This window comes from Pholis gunnellus, assembly GCF_910591455.1.
Source record: "Pholis gunnellus genome assembly, chromosome: 13".
In the NCBI taxonomy this organism is placed as follows: Eukaryota; Metazoa; Chordata; class Actinopteri; order Perciformes; family Pholidae; genus Pholis; species Pholis gunnellus.
Window position 1 is genome coordinate 15,741,691 of NC_136540.1, and position 26,584 is coordinate 15,768,274.

Below are 26,584 nucleotides of genomic sequence, written 5' to 3' on the forward strand. Positions count from 1 at the left end.
GTGAATCTCCGTTTAGGAGGAGTTTGTGACTCCTGGAGCTCAGGACCTCTACCAACAGGCTCTGCGCGAGAGTCGCAGCGGAGACATTTGTCCTGCAAACTTCGATCTCTTGGCCGAGTAAACACTTTTTTTCGTTTTCGGGAATTGAGCCAAACTAACAGTTATCGCGGAGCAAAATTTGGTCAGGGGGGGAGAAAATAAAAAGGGGCGACGCCGCGAGCGCTCCCAGCATGGCGCTAAAAACTGACGAAAGTCGGGCGCATGTTACCAAAACCTCAAAGGGAAACGGCGTCGGCAGGCTGAAAGAGCGCAACAATGCAGACGCAAACATTTTTGGCTCCGGACATGTTGATCTGCTAGCCCGTGACATGGAAAGACCCTGCTGTCAGACAGCTGCCGCTCCTCAGGAGGAGTTGTTAAACGCGGACTGCCGTGTGGGCGACAGTCGCTCTTATTCTGCCTGCGCCACAATCTCGGAAACAGCCAGGGAGCTCTGCAAAGCGGTGTCCGTGTCGCTGGGACTGGCCATGGAGTCCAATGACACGAGCGACGTGGATGCCGCTCTCCCCCCGTGCGCCACCGCCAATGACCAAATGCGTGGGGAGTATTTGTACATGCCTCGTAATTGTCCCGGAGCTCACGGCGCCGTCACCGAGTACAAGTGCCCCGAACGAGACGACCGGTCCCCGCACGACCAGAGGCAACTGGTGGAGATGTTCAAAAGTTCCGAGACGGCCGCGCGTCCCCAACACCTCGCCCCGGATCGGACATCTGTGCATGATCAAAACTTCGCACTGTGCGAGTCCGATGACATAACTTCAGTAGAGAGAGAGCATCTGGACACAGCGCGCGCTGCCTCTTGCCCCTATGCGCCATCCGAGCCAGGTAGCTTATTGGCACACTACGGCCAGAATACCGGGGAGAGACCGTGCCGGGTCTACGAGCATGAGGTGACGGACTTCGGAGACGCCATGGAGAACAACTTCAGCGGTTATCAGCCGGAACAATACAGCGTCAAAGTGAAGTGCGAGGACGGCGAGTCTGCCGGGGCATCGTGGGGCAGTCATTACAACCCTAATGAGAAGTACAACTCTCAGTGTTGGGGCTCGAGGCAGTGCATGAATGCGCACAGCACGGAGACCGCCACCGCGTTCATATGTAATCCATATGAGAGGAGCGTCGTGCGTCCCGAGCAGTGGTACCCCGGTGGGATGCTGAGGCCGCCTTATCCCAACTCCAACTACGTGAAGACCGAAGTCGGCGAGTGGCTGGATGTCGCCTACAATGACACCAGGTAAGCTAAAACAATAATTGTGATGATAATAATAATAATATGTGTCTTGTGTCATGTGATGACGAAGCTGAAATAATGTTTGGGTAGCAGAGAAGGGGTGAGTTTGCTCTAACTTCTAGACGATGTTGCGGCAAAACGTTAACTCTGATTAAGTTTAATGCTCCTATGTAACCACAGTCTGACCTTATGTGACCACAGGCACGAGCGTTAAGGGGCTGTCATCGGTGGATAAGCTCCCACATAGATTAGATGTTTTTACTCTACGGCAAGGGCAAAAAACACTTCATCATAATATAACGCCAGCTTCATAATAGATATAGATGGATTTATTCTCATTCAGCGGATTTATTTACTTATCACAGACAGCTGTTTAAGGTCTTAATGTTTATTTACATTGAAAGGAATATGTTTATTTTAAACTTCTTTTTTTTTTGTCAGAAACCAAATGTCATACTGAACACGTGTTCTACTGCTTATAGACAAAAAGCATACCAAAGAGTACTTTATAACATTATCAGGCTACTTTTAATAAATGCTTTGCAAACTAAAACTCAACTGAGGTGGCACTGCATTTTGAAACAGATGTATGAATATGTTTGTCTGGTTCACATCCTTGATACTTTAGATTCATGTGCAACCCTGAGCAGATTTTATGTTGTTAATTAAAATATCACTGGCACACTTTTAAAACAAAGTTCCTTGAGGCTACAGGTGAGTGGAAGCAGCCCTCGTTAAAACGCTCCTTTAAATTTGAGTAATCTCGTAAAGTCATTGTAAAGTTTTATGTTCACACTGTAAAATAACAAAACAAAACGATAAATATATTGTAAAGTAATAATATGTTTAAGGTTTGTTAAATCAAATCCATAAAGTTCTGTTCAAGAACACATTTTGTAGTCTGTCATCAAACATATAATTGTCAGTGTTTTGTCTGAGTCACCTGCTCATAACATCCACGTGAAAAAACGAATGAAGAAAGTATTTCTGAATGTACGCTGTGAAAACAATGTGTATTTCTGAATGTACTCTGTGAAAACAATGTGTATTTCTGAATGTACTCTGTGAAAACAATGTGTATTTCTGAATGTACTCTGTGAAAACAATGTGTATTTCTGAATGTACTCTGTGAAAACAATGTGTATCACTGGAAAGCGGCTTTGCTTACAATCACAAATCTAGTTTTCCTGTGAGAAAATATCACCACTGAACTGTGTAATTACAGCAAAGTAATGTTTGACTTCAATTTGTTTCTAAGCGGAGGGAAACGTTTATAGTTCTGACAATTTCAGACGCTTGTCAATTTTACAAATGTTTCCAAAGCTGTCAGGTTTTTTTTTTTAGTGTTGGGGCCGACGATTTGCACGGTCTACTGGATGAGAGTGTGGCCTCCAGGATGACGGAGCACACAGAGTGGACATGTTAACTGACAGCCACAAGCTACGCATGTGTACGGCTAGCTGACGTCATCGTACCTTTTCTCTGACCGGCTGATGATTGATTGAGAACACTGACACCAATCAGCTCGGTGCATTACTGTGTGTGTTACTAAATTATAAATGTACGAACAAGGAATATAGATGAAGCCGTCATAGGTGGTGTTTTGTTTTTTATTGAATTATTGAATTTCAGATTCTCAAAACCAGATAATAGAAAACCAAACAACACAATCCCTGAACAACAGCTGACATAATACAGACTATAATACTAAAATATAAATAAGTGAGAATTTACTAATATTTAAAGATAAATAAAAGCAAATAGACAATAACAAAATAACCAATAAACTAAGGTAAATCAAAATTACAGCATTAAGGGGAATAGGTAAAAAAAAAAGTAACTGATCGATATCAACATGAAACATCCCCAGTTGATTACTTACATTAAGACAATTATATCTTATATTATATATATTATTTAAATATATTTAAATATGCAAATTAGCAGACATTTGCATACGTTTCCAAAACAGAAATCTGAACATTTAATAAAGCCAGGTTAAAAATGATTTTGTACGCTTTTGTATTATTCATAATGAGAAACATGAGACATTAAAGAAATATATTGTGGCCATGTTTTTAGGAATAAAATGTTCTATAAATCTGTCTATGAATGATTTATAAACATAAGCCTCAGTAAAGATCTTCAAAGTATAGATAAGAAGGAGCTTTTGGTGAATAAGAGTAGATTTATGGCTCACTCTGTGAGGAAAAACGTGTTTTGAGAAAACGGCCTTTAAAAGTGTGTATTGCGAAATGTACAATCTGGAAGACACTGATGAATGATGGATCCCACCATGAAACGTCCCCAGTTAATTACTTGCATTACGTTAAGACAATAACTTTTTTTGTTTTACGTGTTTTCTTAAATGTTATGTTTCAATGTGCAATTAAAGCATTATGTCATGCGAACTTTTGGCAAATGTATGAGAATTGTTTACAGACGCAAATAGTCAAAGTAGTAAAATAAACACCGAAATGTGTATTGTTGATATTTTCTTTCCACTCGTCTGAAAGAAGACTTATCATAGCTGCATTTTTTTTACGCCTGTAGTGTCTAACTTTACATGTAAATGTGTCAGATGAAAACCGTGACACTGTTAATTGTCCACTCATAGTCCTAAGAGGGGGAATGTTGAAATAGTCTCCATACAATATTTCCTTCTGCTGCGCCATCGCCACATCCACCCTCCTGCAGGCAGTCTCAATAAGAGCTGTACGCCACAGAGAAAATACCTCTGTGTGTTTGCAAATACACATGGCAACATGATGTATCAACTATCAATATAAGCACGCCCCGTGTGCTTTATGAGTCCGGCACCAAACTAAATCATTGAACCTAATGCCAGAAAGGTGTGTTCACTGCTTCCCCTGTTTGGGAAACTGCAGAAAGCAGGTCTGAGATCAATTCCTGGAATAATGGGCCTTCTAAAGTTTTCCATTCTGTTTAGCAATCATAATACTTTTGATCAGTGGTGTTCCTAAATGTGAAACCAGTGAATCCAGTTGCAGTATCCCAAACAAAGGAGCTGCTCCCAAACACGTGGAGACCTCCTGAGCTGTGCTCCGACTTCATCTGCTTTGAATCAAGAAGACACAGAGCCCTAAACATACTTTGCCTAATAGCAAAAGGTACATGCTGGTTTTATTTTTATGGTATTTTCCTGTATTTAAATCTTTGGACTGTAGGCAGAGACAGGAAACACTGGAAAATTGAGAGACGAGTCATCTGTGGCTGAGGTCCCGAGCCAGACCTCAGTGTGAGTTCACAGGCTTTAGACTTCTAGGTTAGCAAAAGCATAAAGACGTTAGAGCATTGATAGATCCAGATTTCCTCTTGTTTATCACCCCAAGTTCTTCGGCATTTGTTAAGAGGCAGGTTTTCTGAATTATATTCATGTTGCTGAATATAACCCAGAGCAGGTCTTTGATCTTACCCTGTTCCAAATCTGAGCTTTGCTCTGCGGAGTTATTAAGAAAGATCCTTTGAAATCATACAGCTGTTTGGGTTTTTGTTCCCAATTTCTTTCCTGTTGAGACTTTCAATTGAGTGAAATACAGCTCATCGCTATACCTACCTACCATCGCTCCCCCCCCACACACACACACACATTATTTGGCTATTGCTGTGATGATTTGCCGCTGTCACCAAATTGCTAAAATATCTCCTCCTCCATGAATAATCACCATACCCCTCCTTTCCAGTGAAAACCATGTTTCTCCAAATGTAGTGATTTGGAATTTGACTTTTTTTGTCTTTTTTTTTTCTTGAAGGATCAAGTGTTCCTTAATGATTCTACTTCTTAAGATAAATAAACTATGTAAAACCATTTTCAATTAGTTGGAACATTATAGTCACAGAGGTGTTTTTCTGACTCGTTAGAGGTACGTTGTTCTCACAGCAGAATACGATGCGCTGCTTTAGATGAAACTACCCAACCATAAACATTTAGAGCAGTCAAATGTAACATACACATTACTGCAGCAGTAATATTAAGCCAGAAACATATAATAACTAAACACTGATGGGGAACAGTCTACTGCACAATGGGATACTTTAGGTACATTTTGCTGATAATACTTACATACTTGTACTTAAGGAAGACTTTGAAAACAGGCCTTTTCAGACGTCGTGGAGTATTTTGACAGTGTGGTACTGCTGCTTTCACTTAAGTCAAGTTATCTGGGTAGTTCTTCCACCACTGTGTTTTGGCCTTGTGTGGCAGTGAACCGGTTCAGCTGGCTGAGGGCGTATGGCACAGGCAGTCATGTAGTTGCAGCTTTGGTTGAATTTCTGGACTCTGGTCGACAGAGGGGCCACACCGGTCCATCTGTAGACCACATGAGAGATTCCAGTCTTGGGCGGAGATGTAATTTACGAGAATTGTTCGAACAGAGACTTTTTAATAGGATTGCTTTGCTGGCATGTGCTGTACTTTTGATTATCATTTTTACAGAAACAGACAGAAGTGATGAATTTATCTTTAATCGACCAGATTTGAAGACTTAGAGTTTTGTTTTTTTGCAGAAAGCAGAGCGAGAAGTGAAACTTGTAACATCTGTGTGTGGAGTGAAGTGAATTATGTCCAGAGTGTTGTGTGAGAAAATCCTGCCACAACCCATAAACAGCAATGTACAGTGAAGGAATTCAGTGAAGATAGCTCGTCCGTGATGACATTTATGTCTTGTGACGGAGGAACTTGATGCTGTCAGTATGTCATGAGGGAAAACAGATGTTTCTTCTTATTTAGCTGAAGCAACAACACTGCACGCAGTTTCCAGACTCACACTTACTTCAACTTTGACATTTTCATGGACGCGTATCAGTCGAGCAAATTATACAGAGTAAAATCAAGCAAGCTGAGGCAAATCTGTGCAATGAAGTCATGTATTTCACTCATTTATCCGACCATCAATCACGTAAGTGGCTCAGGTAGCATCATCTGGTCCTCAGGCAGGGCTCTGCGGGCGGTTTCTAAGTCCTGGTTCAGGACTACAGGTGGCTGGGCTTTTGCAGATCTGAGGCTGCAGAACAACTGATTAAAAAAGTTTTACTAATACAAGCACACTGTTATACTTTCAACTTGTTTTATCCGTTTTATTATTGTTTTATCTCGTATTATTTGCTGGGTATTTTATCCCATCGTACTTTTGTACTTGTTTAAATTGTCTGATTTTATTTAATTGCAGTCCTGGAATGTTTCACACAAAATGCTTGAGTGCCAGTATAATGTAATAGAACACATGTAGCTGGATCGGGGCAGTGAATTCATGTGATTCTGCAAAGTATTTAATTTTGTCTTGTGCATCATATGTATTGATATTTTTGTAATACAATAATTCCTGCTGGAATACTTGCATGTATACCATACGTCTGGTGCTCTCCAAAGGTGTGAGGAAACAAGAATATGATCATGATTCACAGCAAAAGTATTCAAGCGAATCAGCTACTATGCAATATCGGTGTAAGTCACATTTCATCATCTCAAAGATGACAGAATAATCTGTATTTAAGAGCGTATGTCAAAAAACCATTTAACCTCACAAGACGGAAAGAAGGAGAGTGGATGTTAAATCTTCCCCAAGCTCTGACAGAATGAGATAAATCACATTTAAAAAGTGTAATAAATGTAAACTATACCAGAATCTTTCATCCCTGCATGCTTTTAAATCCAGGAACTTCCAGGTCACTGGACTAGTTCATCTTACATTCTCTTCACATAAATACCGCACGTGACACACGCTTTTCTTGTACTACACACACTGGAACGAAATTAATAATATCGGACTTTGAAAGTAAGCGTGGCTTATTTAAAGCTTTAAATACTGCAGTTCTATGCGTTTATTTTCACCTTTTTGCCGTCCTCTGGTCTAAGTGTGTGTATGTATGGCACAACCTCAAGTAGAAGTGTGTGTCGCCTCCTCTGGACTCAAATTGAATGTGACAATTGTTTAGGAATTCACAAACCATATATGTAATACCGATCGTTTTTATTTCTGAAGTTAAAGGACAACATTTTAACCTTTTTATGCTGTTAGAAATGTTACGTCAGGTTTAATCCAAGAGAAATTCGGTAAATTTGTATCACCGCCCGTCTTTTACCAATAAAAAGAGCGTTGCCATACAGATCTTGACGTGCATATTTTTTAACATTTATTGTTGATGGATCCTAAACCACATGAGAATTCTCGCTATTACAAAAAGTCACTTTTCCAGTCACTATTCATCACATCCCTGATCTCTGATCTCACGCTAGTCTGGACATCAGTCTAAAGTCTATAGTACAGGTTTCAGAGCTAAGATTAATGTTATGAATGAAATTGAATGTAAGCTCTCCATTGTTTCATAGTATTGTATAGATAATAACTTAAATACTAGACGTTACTAGACATCTTTCTACATCAGTTTTCCCACTTGTCTGAATCATTTTCTTCCTCTTGTCACCTAAACTCTACCACGACACGGTTGAGCTTCATCCTTGTCTTTTTTTTACTGCGAACCTTGATATCTCAAGTTGCACATCACTGAGGCAACGTTATGTCTGAACCTTTTCTAATCTCTCCGTGTTCAAGGCTGAAGCCGGGCGCCCATCGCGCGCCCCCCCCCCCCCCCCCCCCCAACCCCCCCAACCCCCTTGGCCGCGGTGTTGGCACTAAGATCTTTCCCACACTTTCTGTCATCACACTCTGTCCTCCTTAAATTGCTCACTGAGAGGCTGTAGCAGGGCTCACGGGGAGTGAATAGTAAATGCTCTTTGGTTACAGTTTGGACAGTATTAAACCAGTAAAAAACTATGGCTATACTGTGGTGTGTGCTCTCAAGGTTAGGCTTTAAAATGGGCTATTAGTTTCATAAGATGATAAAAGACCAAGTGAAATACAGAAACAATGGATAGTAAAATTCAGTGCAGTGACCCAGTTGATCCAAGCTGCGGAACATTAACATTGATTTCTAGTGAAAATAAATGGTGATATTGTTTTGATTTAATACCAACAATCAAATGTTAGTCATAACCTTGTTTTTACGAGTGTCCTGTTCATTGATCATAGAAGTCCTGTTTCATATGTTGTACTGCAGGTTCGAGACTGGCAGAGAGCACATGTTCCCCATGGAGTTCTTCTTTCCACCGCAGAGGATGTGCCTCATTTGTTCAGACGAGGCATCTGGCTGCCATTACGGTGCGCTCACCTGTGGCAGCTGCAAGGTTTTCTTCAAAAGGGCTGCGGAAGGTAAAACTCAAGGGGGGGGTACACTCGGGCACTGAGATTCTCCACTTTGATGCCAGTACTCAACAGCTAAACCCGTTGCCTTTCATTTTAGTTAAACCACACAGATTCTGTACATCCAGTGTTTCCTATATTTTCAATAATTCAACAGATTGTTTATCTACAAGTAACCTCTGGTTTCTCCGTCCGCTTAGGCAAACAGAAATACTTGTGCGCCAGCAAAAACGACTGCACTATCGATAAGCTAAGAAGGAAGAACTGTCCATCTTGTCGGCTGAAGAAGTGTTTTGAAGCTGGAATGACTCTCGGAGGTAGGATGAATTAAGATACTGAAATCTGCTTTTAGGAGAAACAATTGTCGTTTATTTTACGTTTTTAATATAGCGTTGCTAACCACCGACTATTTTGTAAGTATTACCATCAGTTGCATTTCACTTCAGGCAAAGGATGTGTGCCGTAGAAATATACCTTAAAAATACATACATCTGTGCAGCATGGACTACAATAAACACTGTGCACTACACACTGTATGAACAAAGCACACTACAGAGAAAGTGAAGTCCTAAAAGTGGTTTCCCAGGACCAAGTACTTTATTCTCTCTGCACTGCACATCCTAGCTGGCTCTCTTCAATTGCAGCATCATCACAATAGGGGATGTTACTGATAATCAAGCCCCTGACTGAGCTGCCATGCAATTTAGACCTATTCCATTCGCTTCTCCTTACTGTCCCCCACATCTGTTCGTCATATTAGGCTGTAAAGATTGACATGTAGTGGACTAATTTTAGTCTTGTGTTCAATTTTCACTCTCTTCCATTTTCTCATTCTGTTAACGGTGAAAATTGTGCTCGAAGCACAAAGCTGACATGAGACATGTGAATTAAAGCAGCAGACATGCTGGTAATTTTGCCACCAGTCACTGAGAAATCCATGGAGGGAAAATGTGATCTAATGCTGCGATTGTAAGTAAAAAGGCACACCTTTTCTAGTTGAGGCTTTAAAGAGCCTCCTTTCACAGACGTTCTCATCCTGGACATGTAATTCACTCGCTGCATTTCACAGGAAAATTTATGACAATCATTTTTAGAAGTGGAGGCAAAAAAATTATACGTATTATCCCAGAGGGGCTTTACTCAAAATACCATAAAAAAAAAAAATTGAAGCAGGAAGGTTTCTGGTTTGACTCACTGGATTTTTAGGTATCAATTAAACTCTAAACTTTGTATCATTCGATCATATCATATTCTGTTTGTAGTTTCTCTCCTCGTAGTTTGGACGGTCTAAAAACCGAAGCAAAGAAACCTTTTGAATCTTGCGTTTGTTGAGTTTGGCATCTGGTCAATATTGAAAAGCCTAGTTATTATAAATTGCTCAAAGATTTCATTTTTATAATTTGAATTCCATATTATTCCTGGAATGCTAATTACATCCACAAATAGAAGTTGCACTGAGAGGCTGCTGTCACCGAACCAGGATAGCTGTATCTGTCTGCAGCGACCTGAAGGAACCTCGCAGCACATCTGAACTAAGGCTTCTTGTGTTGAAATGCAAATAGAGCTCACGGATTTTATTATACTAAAACCTTTTACAGTTTATGACCTCAACCCCTGAATCTCAGAACAATTTGTGTCTCACCAGCAGCGAGAGTTGGTTAATGATTTACACGAGCTGCCATTCTCCTCCAGCTTCTCAGTTGGGAAAAATGCAGTGCGCTGATGAGCATTGTCAGTTTAAATGTATTACTCATTCAAACAAATGTTCTGCATTTCAGTAATGGTAATTTATTTTCATCAAACGGTGAATGAACAACCACACTGAAGCTCTTCACGTCAGGTCCAGAGGACAGATTTATGTGGACTTGTGGACTCAAACTCTTTTTTGATAAGCAGGTTTTTATCAGAAAAAAAAACCTGATTGAAGGGCACGGTTCGGGATTGTTATTTGGGCATTAGTGTATAGCTTTTAACTTAATTCATCCATCTCAACATAGCAGCAGAAATGTCCTTTTTTCCTAGAAAACATCATCTGTGGGATCCCAAGTGATTCTAAACCAGTACGGAGGTCTCAAACCTGCAGAGTGTCCTCGTCTGTCCCGAGCTCTTCTCCCAGTTAGTCATTTCTGAAAACTTCTACCAGCTCTAAATGCAAAGTAGCAGCGACTGAATTCTAAGGTCCCTGTGAATCACTGAGCTGTTAAATAGCACAATGTCTCACGTATATTAACAAATACAGTAGTTTTGATGTAATAACAATAGTAATAATAATTCAGGGCTTAAAAATACAATCTCAACTATTTGGTACTAGTTATTGGTTATGTTTGGTGTTGGGTTGAACAAAGTGTCACCATCATTTAGAAATAATGACCCTGGCTTTTCATAAATATGTCACTGGCGTTGAGTTTTTTGCTTTTTTAAAGAAACTACAATTTGTGAATCCAAATGAACTATTCTAACCTTTGATATTTAGTTTGAAGTGATAATTAACAGTTTTCTTATCATTTCCAGCCCCGATTTGTGTTATTTCATAGAAACTAATAAAACAATAATATATCCACAACAATAGGAGGAAGAAAGCGACAGGAGCCTTTGTGGAAGATCTTTTACCAGAGCTCCTTCACATCTCTCTCTCTCTCTCTCTCTCTCTCTCTTTGAGTCACACTCTCTGACACATTACTCCCTCAAACACAACTGACATCGGTGAGCTAATGATGTAATGACATCTACAACCTGGACACCAAAGTGAGAGTAAAGTGGGTTCTGCAAAGGAACACATTACAAAAAGGCATTTCAAGAGGAGCAAAACGTGCTGAAGTGACCTTCGAGTTTTTTGTGCAATCAAGTCTCGCCTGGCAACCTAAAATGGTAGTCAGGATAAAGATGGTGATTATAATGGGGATGAGACGGGTAATGACACAGAGGGAAGTGGTCCACAAGATGTGAGTATATTGAGGCGAAAATGTCCAATAAATTTTACATGTGCAATTTAGGTTGAGTGAAAATAGGCTTGGAATGGATTACAGCTTATGCACTGGAGGTCAGTTTCAGCCGGAAACAGCCGATGATACCGACGCCACAGCTCCGTGTGGTCAGTCCACGTGGTTAACAGCAGCTTGACTGATTAATTGTTCTGTCTGTGTAACAGACTGTGCTCGAATCCATCGTTTTGGATGTCAACCGCTTATTTGTATTGGCTTCAACTCAAGCGCGGGGGGATCTTAAGGTTAGCTCAACCCACCTTATTTACACTGTACTCTGCAAAGATCAGAAGCCTGCCTGTGTCACAACTCAGAAACCTGGGAAGGAATTTTTTAATTAACCATTTTTATTTGAGATGTTTGTTACCAGATCAGACATAGAAATGTGAGAGTTGCAAATTATCCTTCTTATATAATCGACAATTGTCTTTCAACCCCGCTGCTCTTGAGAGAGACCTAAGTCTAGTCTATAACTGGCAATTCAATATTTATTCAACTGAACTAGAAAGCCAGGCTGCAGTTTTAATGAGACATTCCCGACACAGACGCCGCAAGAGGCAATTGCGTTACGATCAATACCATTTTAACTGTCAGTCAACGTTGATATAATTGATTAAAGAAGTAATTTTGCCTCATATGTTGATTCCATGAGGGTTTTGTTTTTACCTCTTAAAGCTAAAACAGATTAATTGTCAAATGAATTAGATGACACCTATTTTAAAGAGCATATCTGTTTTAGCAGATTGTAACAAAAGTTAAACATAAATGAACAACAGACATGCCTGTTCCTTAATGCAGTCATTTCTCAGCACATAGTCACGTTATATATATATATATATATATATATATATATATATATATATATATATATATATATATATCTGTCAGTCACACTCCAGCTCAGCCTGTCGTCTTCAAATAACAGGCTGAGGTGAAGCTTAACTGCCCACAGTTCTTTAACTTGTGGAAATAAATCAGTCAGTTATTGAGTGCAGTGAATGGTGGTGGTCTTAAACCATGACTGTTAAGAGAACCAAATGTATTTCGCAGCTGTTTAGTAGAATCATCTTTCCATTTTGGTCGTATCACTACTTTCTGTACATGGCAATCTACTCCAACAAATCAAAGACCTGGCTCTCATTCAGTTTATAAGTGCAGGTTGTCATATGGAGCAGCTGCCTCGGGACATTCAGCATTTGTGGGGAAAGAAATTGCAGCCTTTTCATTGCTCAAGATGAGCAAGTTGTTTTTCCAAACATATGGTACTTGTTATTTTTTACTTTTCGGTGTCTCTTAATCCCTCTATGCTTTGCAGTGTGTAGGGAAACATATGTGTAATGCAAACATGCATGATTTCGTGATTTGGTGAGTGGTATAGTTCAGTGATATACTTTTGATGCTTCTTGGGAGAAAAAATGATATAGGGGGAGGGGGGGGCATAATTTATACATTGAAATCACCAGCGAGCTCTCATACAAGATGACCTCAAGGTTTTCCACCAGATGAGGCTCATCTGTTCAGAGAGTTTTCTTTCAAATGGAATATGAGTCAACAATATTAGTAGATCTGTGTTAAGTGTAGAGTGTTTGCTGGGTAAAATTGCTATTTCCCTCAAAAGGTTACTTAAAACCCACAGTTGCGATATGAATCAGATAATTCATAAAAGAGAAGTAATTTTAGTCTCTGTACTGTTCAGATTGTGCTATTTAGCAATGATGACCTGAGAGTCAAAAGTTCAGTGCCGATAAATGCATTCGCTAGTATCTGCGATTGTGATTATTTTCTGAAAGGGAAACCTTGTTCTTCCATCACTGGAGCATCAAATCATTCTGCACATCGAGCTATAATGGATCTTACAAGTAAGCAGAAAATCCATCATGGCTCCAGACACAAGTCTTCAGAGCACAGTTGCTCAAGTTGCGGCCCGCAGAAACATTTTGTGTGGCCCTTGAATGTAGGGCTGCACAATTATTCGAATTTGAATCGCGATCACGATTTTGGCTGCGATACGTCACGATATTGACGTTTATAATGCTCGGCTACATATCAAATCAAGCGCTTCCTCAACTAAGCACAACATGGAAGTGAAAGCAGTGCTCTGTTGATTTAATTTTGGGTAAAACGTGTTGATACTATTTTATTTATATTTTCTTTCTACGAGATGCACTGTGATAAGGACCAGTCTGATGCCAAGATGTGTACATTAGCCAGAATGTAGCACAACAGTGTTCTTGTTCATTTAAACGTGAAAGTGCAATAAAAAGATGTTGTCCCTTTAATTTATGAATAATTGTGATAAATAATTGTGATCTCAATATTGATCAAAATAATCGTGATTATGATTTTGGCCATAATCGTGCAGCCCTACTTGAATGTGACATGAAGTGCATGCATATAGTGGCACTTTGCAAGTGTCATGGGAATTATGTTTTGTCAACAATGCTAGTGCTGGTAAAGACAGTTAATGATTTCAGTGGACAACTCTACAGTTTAGCATGGAAGTAAGAGAAAAAGGATATAGAAGCTGTGCGGTTGAGGAGAAAAGTATTTTTCAGGAATAATAGATCGACTCGTCTGACCTCGGGGGACAGATAAAGTGATCTGCCTTATCTGCAAATGGGGCGAATTCGGCACTCAAGGAATTTAATGTCCAACACCATTTTGAGACCAATCACAAATCCTACGACTTCCTGTGCAGCCCTCAATCATATGCTGGCTCTCTATATTGCCACTCTGTCCTCAAAACTTTGAGAACCCCTATTTTAGAGGAACAACTGGATTCGTCAGTCAAAGTCAATCAAATGTAGTAATTTAGGATAATTTGCAAAACACATGCAGCTCTGGTGGGTTGGAGATTAATGACCAGGCTTGCTCGTTAACTGGTTGGGTGATAAAATAGCATAAACAAAATAATAAATGAATGGATTTTTAATTTCTTGCTTTTGTTTGTAGCCCGTAAACTGAAGAAGATTGGACAACAGAAAAACCCTGAGGAGGAACATCCTCTGAAGGACCCGTCAGAAGTCATCCAGAATTTCTCTCCTAAATCAGGCCTGAACTTCAACTCCCAAATGGTCTTCCTCAACATCCTGGAGTCCATTGAACCCGAGGTGGTGAACGCAGGGCACGACTACGGCCAACCGGACTCAGCAGCCACGCTGCTCACCAGCCTCAACGAGCTGGGAGAGAGACAACTGGTCAAAGTGGTCAAATGGGCCAAAGGATTGCCAGGTAGGACACTATTTGAGGTCTTTGAAGCAGTGTGGCTTTTTGGCTGCTGAATGCTCCGCTGTGTTCGCCAGCTAGTTGCTAACTGTGTCTGTCTGCCGTTTGGTGCTGGGTAGGTTTATGACGCTGTCTGAAAACTGCCTTGATCAAAGCAGTGAGAGTGAATCGAAACACATAAAACCAAAACAATGAGCTGAAAGACGCTAAAAGGCTCCATAGAGCTGAGGGGATTTGCAGAGTCGGGGACTACGAGTGACCCCTTTCACACACAAGTGGTTATTTGATCTGTTGTTAATGTAAATATCCTGATTATAGCAGCTTTAGATTCTGATAAGCAAATATGGTTCCATCTCGTATGAGCCAACCTGTGACACAGTACAGTGAACCAGCTCTTTTTTCCCACTGTTCAGGTGCTGCTCTTTTATCGAACTTCACGCGACAAATGGAAAGGATGAAAGTCAAATGAAATACTAATCGGTTCAAATAGAACAAAACTGTAAATAATACAAGTTCCAATCAAAAGCCAGACTGAAGCTGTTAGTTTTAAGTTTATATTTAAGATTTTAACACTGCTCTCAGATCCTTTGGTGGACCATTATCATCGCATACAAACTGTAAGCTGCCTCTACAAAAATTGAGTATTACACATGCATTAGTCTGTCTTTCTCTCTCAGTGGGAGAAGTGCCCACACTTAAGCTGTTTTCAGATGACTAAAAACTCTGATCTGGTGAGTAAGCCTTAACGTTTAAGTCGGAGTCAAAGAAGACACCAAAGCTTCTTACTTGTTGACTATGATTGAGTTTTAGATTTAGTTTTAGTTCAATTTAGTTTCTCTCTGAGACTTGGATCCTATAACTATTATTTCAGTTTAATCCGGTTTGACCTGTTTAAAGTTTTATTTTACGTTTCAGTTAAAGAGCAAACATTCAAAACATTGATGGAGCAGTTTAGACAAGTCAACATGACAGAACAAGACAGAACATAGCAAAGTATGCGGGCCACACAGACTGCCGTGAGCAACGTTAGAGCTGTTTATCATTTTTATAGGTTAATACTGGGACAACTATCCTGTGTGGTTGTAAATATGTGGTGAGTGTTATGTAGGCTTACAAGAGTAATACATCTGTTTAAAAGTTATTGTTTTTTTTGGGGATTAAATGATATTTACACATTATTTACATTCAGGATTCTTTTTTGCTAATTCCATGAGCTCTAACAACAATTTTTGAAAGCCAGAATTATAAAAAAAGAAAAAAAAAGAAATCTTTAAGAGCAACATTTTTTTTTAACGAACATTTAAAACTTGCATCCGTATTCAATGCCTTCATATTGGTACTTGGTGGAGCCACCTTTTGCTGCAATGACAGCAATCTGTATTGTTTTAGGTATCCACCAGCTTTGCACACTGTTCACAGTGTTTTCTGTCTCGGCCGTGCATGGGTCATATGATGCAGCTTCCATTTCCTGTATCAAACGGTGCTCACTTGGATATTATTTCGTAGCCTTTCCTAATGTATTCATGTCTATTACTTTCTTTGATTGCTCTCTGTCATTCTGAAGAAAAGCTTTGTAATTAAAGACCATGCTGACCAATGATACTTAAATTTAGGAGGTTATTTTAATGTTTCACATGATGGTACACAATTCTAAGAGAATTGCGTTCTCATTCGAGTAAAAAGCTTCCAGATCATGGATGTTTAATACAAACAAAGTAATTGAGTTATTTATTTTTCTTACAAAATATTTCCTAACATTAAACCAATGACTCTTAAAAATAGATAATTCTGAGGACCAGTCTTTAAAAATGTAATATCTACACTAAGATAAATCTCAATATATCATCAAGTAGGAGGCAGATCAATTAAATGCCATATGCCATATGTCAAATACGTGTTGTATTTTACGATGCTGAATCTTTGTCCCTAGGTTTCAGAAATCTCCATATGGACGACCAAATGACCGTCATTCAACATTCATGGATGGGGGTGATGGTGTTTGCCCTGGGATGGAGGTCGTACAAGAACGTCAACGGCAGGATGCTTTACTTCGCCCCGGATCTCGTGTTCAATGAGTATGTACAACTCTGAAGTCCTGAATTCAACTGTGGTCTCTAAAATGATTTCATCAGTGGGTGACCAACATGCTGTGCTCCTCATTTCATATAGAGATCAGCCCCAGGGAGTGTCGTTGGCGCTGTCGTACATAATACAGACGTATCAGTTTCACTCTGTCTCTGTCTCGTTCTCTCTCCATTTCTCAAAACACAAAGACGTCTCTAACATTTTTGGCAGGCTTTTTTGGATCATGTTCATCCAATTCCCGCCGTAGGTGTTCTTTTGTCAACGTGAGATTAAAGGGAGGAACTCTCACAGCCCTGGTGAAGCTGATTCAGCTCTGAATATTACTCATGACAGACAACAGTGGTTTGGTCTGTGTGAGTGTTAGTGAGGAATATTAACGGTCTTATTTAGTCCCATCAAATGTTTACTGCCATAGATCTGTGAGAGTAGGAAATGTAAGTTGATCTTTAAATCAATAATTATTTCTTTAAAAGCTCAAGTATTGTGTGTGTTGTGTAAACTGATGATACATAGTATGCCGGGGTTTTTTACACATTATTATTGTGTAGTTTATAACAGCAGCACTATTTAAGCTATTCTTGCATGCATTCATTATTTATGTCTATTTTATGTGAAATGCTGTTGTTCATCTACAGTAACCAAACAAATGCATGCAATTCAGAGGTTTGTTGCTGATAAATACTCTCTGTCATATTTAGAGAAAATGTATCTTTTTTTTAAATGTAAACCGACAGCATATACCACCTGTCATTTGTTATATTAATTTTGTATGCAACACTACAGTAACACTAGGTTTTAGTACCTCTGTGAAGTTTTCTTGGGAGAAAACCTCAATCGTAGTTTATATTTATGAATATCAATAAAAGGAGTACCTGGAAAGTATCTGGCTCGATCTTGAACTGGCAGGATAAATCTGGCAGGTAGCATCAACATTTAATACAACATCCTGAAGTGAGCACAGAGTTCAGATTTACTTGCTGTTCAGGTCAACTCCTGCAGTCAGTCAACTTTAAAGCTGTGCTCTTATATTATTTTTTAGTTTATGTTTGCATATCGTGCAGGTAGTAAATAGTGTCTCCCATTAATAAACCCTTTCTGCCCACCAGTTTATAAATCAGGCTTTCTGCAAAATATACTGATGTAGACTCCGAACCAGAGATAACCTTAATAACATCACTATGACAACATCACTATGACAACAACACTATGACATCATACAACATCGTGGTTATTTTGCCATTTTAAAAGCTTCCTCCACAGACAGACTGAATAATACTCTTTGTGATGAGTAAGCTGAACTTGATGTGTTAAGTTAACAATTCTGATATTTTTCGTTTCGATTTCCATTAAAACAATAACTGCAATACTTAGTCAATAGACAAAACAGCATTGCCCCGTGACAATATAACAAGGGGCAATGCAAAAGGGCACTCGGAGAGAGCAGACCGCCGCCAAGGCCGTTTCCATAGGTGAAAAAACCCACCTGTGATTCGGATCCTCTTCATAAGTGTAATGGGTTCCTTCCACCAAGGTTCATGACAATTGGGGCCAGTAGTTTTTCTGTAATCCTGCTGACAAACAAACAAACTGAACCGAATACATAACCTCTCGGTGGAGATAATAAAGCCATAATGTACACAGCTCTCCGTGAAGCCGCTTGCAGTTGTTGTGTTTGCTGAATGTCACCTCACCGAGTATCCATACAGATTAGGTTGATTATTATGTAAATCAAAAAATGCACACCGACTGAGACAGACTCAAACTCTCCTTACTTCACATTTTTTGTCACACCCAGTTCGGTGATTTGACAGCAGGTGTTTTTCCTTTTACAGCTGACAGAATATACAGAATATAAATAGAATATCAACACCGGGTTTAGAGGAGGAGGAAACCACCAGGGAATCCCAAACAGATTCCAGTTTCAAGTTTCAAGTTATGGTTAGAGGGAAAATGTAGTTGTTTTCCTCTCATTTTCCATAACCTTTTACTTAAGTCTAAATCCATATTCAGACCAAAGGTCCTTATCATGGTAGAAGTTCATTTATTCAGCTGTTTTTTTGAGGGTTGGTGGATGAGTAGTTCAGATTTTCTAGGATTGAATTAGGGCTGGTGGAGGCCATGTAAATCAGAAAGGTGGATAATTTAAGCTACTTGAAAGAAATGTTGCATAAAATGTTGAGTGCTCCTTGTGATCTTTTAAATTAGCTGCTTACCGTCTCCTGTCGGGCCAAGTCTTTTTTCCTTAAGATGGGTAAAAACCCCGGCACAGTCATTGTAATTGGAGACTGAATTAAGGACTGAGATGGAGGAGACTGTTGGGCTTTTTCATTCAACTAAAGGTGCAGGTGTACTACTTATATACCTCACCAACAATCCCACCATCACATCAGGCATACTGGTTTACTTTATTTTTTATAAAATATATTCACATAAAAGAACAGATATCTGCTGTGATACATTATCTCATAAGACAGTTGATACAGACATGTAATCTATGATGGTTGTGTAGGTTTATATACAGAAGCAGGTTGTCATACAGACATTTTTAGCTGTTGGTATAACTGGGAAGTAGTTTGACATTTTTGGAAATTATTTGTTTTCTTGCCAAGGGCTACATGATTGATAGCCTACTGCTTAGCTTAGCATAGGGTCTAGAGACTAACGCTGCTCCTGGCCCAAAATAGCCTTTTAAACTAACACAAAAATAAGAAATAACATGTATTGCGTTATAATCAGTGAGCTTTAGAGGTGCTAGTTGGCAGATGTTGTCAACTTTGGACAGACTTAGGCTAGCTGTTTCCAGTCTTTACGCAAAGCTAAGCTAACAAGCTAACAAGCATAGCGGTATATTAACCAGCGAGACATGAGAGTGGTATCTTCTAATAGAACTTGCGGCAAGAGAGTCAACTACCCAACTCACCAGTTAACTAAGCTTACATTTTGCATACGGTTTGGTTGTTTTATGTGTGTCCGTCAGACCTGACTGGGGGTTAAGTGTATGTTCTGCAGTGTTAGCCGTTTCAAATCTACAATGACTTTTTCAAGCCAGAAAGTTCAGCCATCAGATTGATGAGGACGTTTGAAAGTCACATGTTGTTGGCTACATAGCATTTTAAAAGAAGCTTCAGCAGCTCAGTGTGCAGTAGCTCTGGTCATTGTTTGGAGATGGGTGTCAGTGCAGCAATGACATCATCCCCATTAACAAACCATCTCCATCATCGTCCTCACAAAGCTGGGTTTTTTGAATTTATCAAAAATGTGCAACTATTGGATTGTACATGATCTGTGTCTGTTATGCAAGTAGACGATCGCATATCTGAAACTTTGCATTCATTTGAGAGATGGGGAACATTCAGGTCTATCTAGCTCTATTGCATTTCTATCATCGCAGCATAGAACAATGTTACAAACTGTCTCTTTCCTCGGTGATAATAAAGGCAGAATCGTTTTATCACACTGAATAGAGATGGCAAACTTTGATCACGATGCCTGTTCTCTCACTCTTCTTCTCCCAGGCTCGTTTAAATAACTGAAGATTATTCATGTGTGAGGAACATGAAATATCCAATCACCGCTTTTAATATTCCACTATAAATGATTAGGACATTTCACTGAACTGTATTGCCATTCGGCGTAACAGAGTTGTGTGTTTTAAACATCTTGCTCTAAATGCCAACGATCACATGGCAGAAATCTGTATTGTTTTAAAGATAATTCAGTGCCAATGACCCCATTACAGCATTGATAGATATGGATCCAACCTCTGACTTTCCCATTCAGTAGTTATTTATTACAGAATAAATGTCCGAGGTGTAAAGCAAGTTGTTCCTTCACTCTCGGATTTGAAAATGTCCTTTTATTTCACATTTCTGATCCTGACCTTTTTTTTTTTATATCTGCAGACATCGGATGCAGATTTCCTCAATGTATGAGCACTGCATAAGGATGAGACATCTTTCACAGGAGTTCTTGCTGCTGCAGATCTCTCAGGAAGAGTTCCTCTGCATGAAGGCCTTGCTCCTCTTCAGCATTCGTAAGTCTTGTCCGGTGTGCTGAGCATCAAAATGTCAAAACAAACTGCTTAACTTGATCCCATAAGTGGACATGCAGGAGAGAGACAACTGCTGAGCATGTAGTCAAAGCTGTTTGTTTTTTTTGTTTCTGTTTTCAACAGTTCCAGTTGAGGGTCTGAAGAGTCAGAAGTACTTCGATGAATTGCGTCTCACCTACATCAACGAACTCGATCGGCTCATTAACTATCGAATGGCGGCCAATTGTCCTCAGCGGTTCTACCAGCTCACCCGACTCTTGGACTCTCTCCAGATGGTGAGATACACACTGCTTCAAATGGCTTCAATTGTGGGCGCATCATAGACAAGCCAGGAGAACAGTCTAAAGCAAGACTAATTGTACTTTGCTTAAAACATTTCTTGGCTTTGCCATGCAATTAAATCACATGGGATGCCGTGTTTTTTTAATAGCCCATGGAAAATGCAGCATTTAAACCAGTGCAAGCTGAAAATTAAAAAAAAAAAAAAAAAAGTTTAACGAAGGAGTTTGATATGATTTTTCATTATGTTATATATTTTCACGAGACATGTCTCCTGAGTCATTGTCAAAACCCTGTTTGTAGTACATTTTAGCCAAATGATTTATTTGCTTTTCTTCTGTTGCAGACGGTGAAGAAGCTCCACCAGTTTACATTTGACCTTTTCGTCCAGGCTCAGTCGCTCCACACGAAGGTCAGCTTCCCAGAGATGATTGGAGAAATAATCTCAGTACATGTACCAAAGATGCTGGCAGGTTTGGCTAAACCGATCTTGTTTCACGAGTAGAGGGATTTTTAATTGATCAAAAAGTGACTCATCTTTGCTGCCTCCGTAAACTTTAACAAAGGTACTGTTTACCTACATCTTCTGTCTAACAGCTCTTAGCCCTGTCCTGTAATCATTATTTTGTTGCTCAAGTGTTTTCTTTTTTTTTTCCTTTTAGCCATAATTGAGATTGTTTGTTCAAAACTGTTTAAAGCTTTTATCTGAGGCACTGCAAGGCATCACCTGTTGACAGCTCAGCTTTTTCTGAGTGGACAGTTTGTGTTTTCAGAGATTCTACTTTGCATACACAGTACGTCTGTAAATCATGATTACAGAAACCAAAAAGTAACGGGGTCAAAAACACTTTTGGAAGTTTTGCATGTGACCTTTATTATACATACACCTGACAAGGTATTCATAAATACTGAAAAACAAGAGACGGCCCAAAGAGCAGATGAGAATTGGATCACAGAAATATACAAATACTTGTTTCCCATCAACTTTCCCAAAATCTGTTTTTCTAAGTGCCGATGCACCTACTAAGTTCCTGCTTGTGATATTTAGAGTAATTAATACAACTTGTGAGGCATTTAAGTGCTTAAGTGCCTTAAAATAAAAAAAAGTTTATAACTTTGTAAAAGACAAAGTTGATGTGCCACATCATCATTGTTTACAGTGAAGCTACAACACTAGATTGTCCTGCTGTGTGAGTGTCCAGTAGTTTTGGGGCTGCAGGTCGGTCATTAAGGATAAAGTCTACTGTCTGGACATATGCTGTCGTAATTTGAAACTAAATCAAGCCAAGTAGAGTATTGGTTACTGATAGGGTAATCCAACTATGAAATTATAAATAACATCATTGTTACTACCTCTTGGGCTCACATGTCTCTCAACAACTAAGTTGTTGCACTGAACATTTAGCTGAAGTAGTTCTGACCGCAATCGCAGGTAGCTGCAGTATATTTGTTTTGATCTGACTGTAACAAATATGTATGCAAGACTGTGTTCATCCAGCATTCACTTAAAATCACTTTTATTGAAGCTTAAATTCACAATGAAAAGACGTATTTACTTTACACTGTGAACAAGATGACGGGTAATGTCAGGCTGTGGGTCAGCTGTTGTGTCTGGCAGCACCCATACACCCAAAACGGCACATTGTGTTGTTTAAAGGGAAGATTTGCCACCCTAAATCATGGAGGATTATAAATGTAATTGATTGAGGCAATGAATTCCTTAGTGGGTGCCGTGTTTTTGACAGAGAAAGTTCACTGCTGCAAAATGTTCCTGCATCCAGGGCTGTCTTTTGACAGTGGCAGTGACGTAGTTGGAAGCATGGAAGAAATACTGGCTATTCGAGCATGGATTTGTAGTCCCTACCTCTGGCCATGGGGTGTGCTCTAGATGCTGCTAAAAAACAGAACTTCCTAAATCTGTTGTAAGTTCCATTGTGTAAATACAATTAACAAACCAATACCACACATAACTTACTTGTTCTCTTCGCTTGTTTTGCAACAGCAAACATGGCATCCAAAAATAAGAGTGCAGAGGATGTTATGGATGAGGATACTTTTTACAGTGTATTGACTATTAGGGCCGGAGTTATTTCAGCCTTACTTGAGTATACGTCCGAACAAATGCTTCTGATCCTGGGCATCAGAAGCTTGCTTTTGCAGTGCATCCTGGTACGTGTAGGCACTGCCAGCACAACAAATATTTCACCTGGTCATCACTATTTGCTCTTGTCCCCTTCTAAAATCAAATATCATACGTGATCGTGCATGATCTGTACAATTCTTACAAAGGCCACAGAAGAAACAACCGGAGTTCTATAATGTTAAACTGTAAACGGTCCGTTGTTTGATTGAGTCAATGCAGCACGGTTCAGACATCTGCAGCTCACTGCATGCTTACTATCTATCGTTCTGCACTTCAAACCTTTTCACATCACATTGGCAGCAAATGTGTAAAGCTGTTTTCTTCATGTTACACATTTTAAAGCATTAACTTATAAATGTTTAGTTGGTAAACTTGTCAAAGCAGGTACTTGACATTAGTGAAATTGTAGAAAATTGGACTGTTAGTTTAAGAAGTTTCGGTACTTTATTTCTCCACTGCACAGCTACAAAACTATTGATAACTGAACATTCCTAGTGTAACTTTGAAGAGGTTGCCAAAGATATATCTTTTTTTTCTGCATGACAAACTATGTTTGTATAGATATTTAAAAAGTGTCAACCCCCCCCCCCACCTAGATTGTTTTTGCGTTTCCTATAAAGCATATAAAGGCAGAGCAAAATATTCATTGATACAACTAAAACTATGCAGTCTGCACTCAGCACTGTGTACTACAGCAGAGTAGAACATCCCTGATAGACAACACGGCGTTGACAACGTCATGGTGTTGACAGAGTCATGCTGTGTGCACTTTGCAGCAGGGACTGGTAGACTTGTAGGCACCAAATACAGGCAAACACTGGATGAGAACTTGGATGATTCAAATAGCCAGCGATCTCAGATTAGGCCAGTAATGTTCCAACAGGACAACAAATCGAAACTTACCGCCAACTAGTAACTGGAAGGGCTTCGGATGTAGAATGTGAAAGACCTTGACTTGTCCTGCCAAACCTCGGAGATGAAAACCAAGGGGAAAAAAACCCTGAAGAATGCCTTGAAGATAAGTGATCAAAGACACTTGAGCCCAACTGTTGAAAAGTATTCATTCATGTAGTCAAATATAGTTATCGGTTATTGTATGTTATTTAAGAAACACAAACCAAGGAGGTGAAATACAAGGAACTTTGCACAATGATCTTGGTCTACTTGATGCAGAGCGTACATTGCACTGAAATAGTGTCTTTCGGACGATGAACTAGACGTGTAGGGCACTCACAATCCAACGCAAACAAAACTTCAAATTCACTTCTGTGGTGCATTCTGCAGGAACGTTTCACAACTCTGTAAATTCAACACTTTTGAACAGTTCCACATTTATTTCACAAAGCTTGTAGATGCATGCGTCACGTGATTGTTTAAATGTAGGCATCGGGGGTTTCGCTTTACACAAAGCAATGCATGGACATCCACGGATCACTCCATGTTCCTGTCTTTTTGCATACCGACTGATGGCGTCAGCATTGTTCAAAGCATGGGACATCTGTCAGAAGGCATGATGCCGTTTTGTTGTACAGTGCAAAGTGATACGTTGACTAGAACAGTCATTTTCAGTGTTTTGTAACTGATTCATTCATAGACTCCAGTCGAGCGCCGCAGAGTACTTTACTTCGTCTGCAGAAATGAATGTCTTCGTCTTGTCTTTTTATACAATCTTTGCTATGCAGGAATGGGGGAGAAAATGGAATCCAGTAGCTATAGACAAGTTCACTTGACCCCACCGCAGCGGCTGATTATAGCCCTGACACTTGAATAAATGTGTCTGCTGTCATTTGAGAGAGCGACAGTTCAGTGTGAAGTTGCAACTACACAGAAGCTTAATTAAAAGATAATAAGAACCCAAATGATATATAAAACAGTTAAATGACTCGCAGTACCTGTCATTTTAAGTAAGCACATAATGCTTCAGTTTTGATCAAATAAAAAAAAAATCAGAAATGGACATTTATCAAACCTCACATTTCCTGTATGCACTATGTTGTAAGACTGATGTTGCAGCAACTCTTTATCCTTTAAATTAACGCTGGTTCTAAAGAATGTTGTGTTTTTTTTTTAATGCTGTTTTAACTTTATTATGCATTACATTTGGGGAATTTAAAGGCACTTCTAGTGCCGGTGAGTAATGCACTTCAATGAGCCGCCTCGTTGCTCTGTAATTTTTGTAATACAAATATGATTTAATCACAGTAGACTACAGTGTTTGTATTATGTAAATTGACAAAAGCTGGTATGTGCCCAGTGTACTGCGTATTCACCTGATCTTTGTACATGCTACAGTAACTGTATATATTGATTTGTTTAATGTCTGTTTTGGTGTCCTAACACTTGACTTTTAAAGTCAGATTTTTACCTTTTGTGACTTGGATATGTGTGTTTTTCAAAATGTGTAAAGCTGCATCATCTTTTAAAGGCAATTAAAACAATTCTGAATTTCTTTGTTTGAAGTAATTGTACAAGACGCTGTAAAAAAAGAGATGCTCGGAACAACTCAGATTTGAGACATAAAGACTCTTACTTCATTAATTGTATGGATTCTAAACTGCGTACACTGCTTGAATGCCGGACAAAAAAGGAAAAGACAATAACAGAAAGATCTTTAAAAATGTGCCGAAGTTATCTGGTAAGCATGATGCTTTTAACTAAAAAGTATAACACATATTCATCCAGTATAAATGATTTACCAAAGAAAAATATGTTTAGTTCAGCTTGGACATCCCCTGAACCGTGCGCTTGCTTCAGTGAGAACACGCACTTTCTTTGTTCTTGTTCTCCCCGATTTGAAAGTGTCGCACTCGGCTGTATATTGATTTACTGCAGCTCAAGCTCATCTTAATTGACACGAAAGCTCCGAGCAGGGAATATCCGATGGTCCCTGATCAGAGCCGACCAACCACCAAGTCCAGTGCCGCTGGTGCAGCAGCTGAGATACAAATCAGTGAATTTCAGTGTGGCTGGTTGGAATGTGGCAGGAGGAGCGGATGGTAACATACAATGTCCGACTTTATCTTTATAGAACAGACTGAGTACATAATGATAGGAACTGTTGTGCTCCTCCTTTTCATTTGGAATGTCACGGGTGGTAAAATTTACAGTCCTGTTTGAACTGAACTTGCATTTTAAGAATATCTTGCTCCTTCAATTGTACGCATTTCCTCTTGATAAAGGATATTTGAAGTGAATATAGATAAAACCTCATGGAAATGTGACACTAGATGACTTATTTTGCCTGTCAAAGGCAGCATGTTTTGCATGCAGCAAGTATTCAAGGCCACGGGATGGACTGGATGGAGACAC

At 39.5% G+C, this 26,584-nt stretch overlaps 1 protein-coding gene across 1 annotated transcript; it reads left to right on the forward strand.

Moving 5' to 3' along the window:
* The first annotated feature begins 98 nt into the window (after positions 1–98).
* On the forward strand, positions 99–25,717 carry ar (androgen receptor). The gene is made up of 8 exons (XM_079171331.1): positions 99–1,294; positions 8,369–8,520; positions 8,712–8,828; positions 14,445–14,723; positions 16,648–16,792; positions 20,705–20,835; positions 20,977–21,128; positions 21,479–25,717. Exons 1-8 carry the CDS (start codon positions 231–233, stop codon positions 21,635–21,637), a joined length of 2,199 nt encoding a protein of 732 aa, XP_079027457.1. The 5' UTR covers positions 99–230; the 3' UTR covers positions 21,638–25,717.
* The last annotated feature ends 867 nt before the right edge of the window (positions 25,718–26,584 follow it).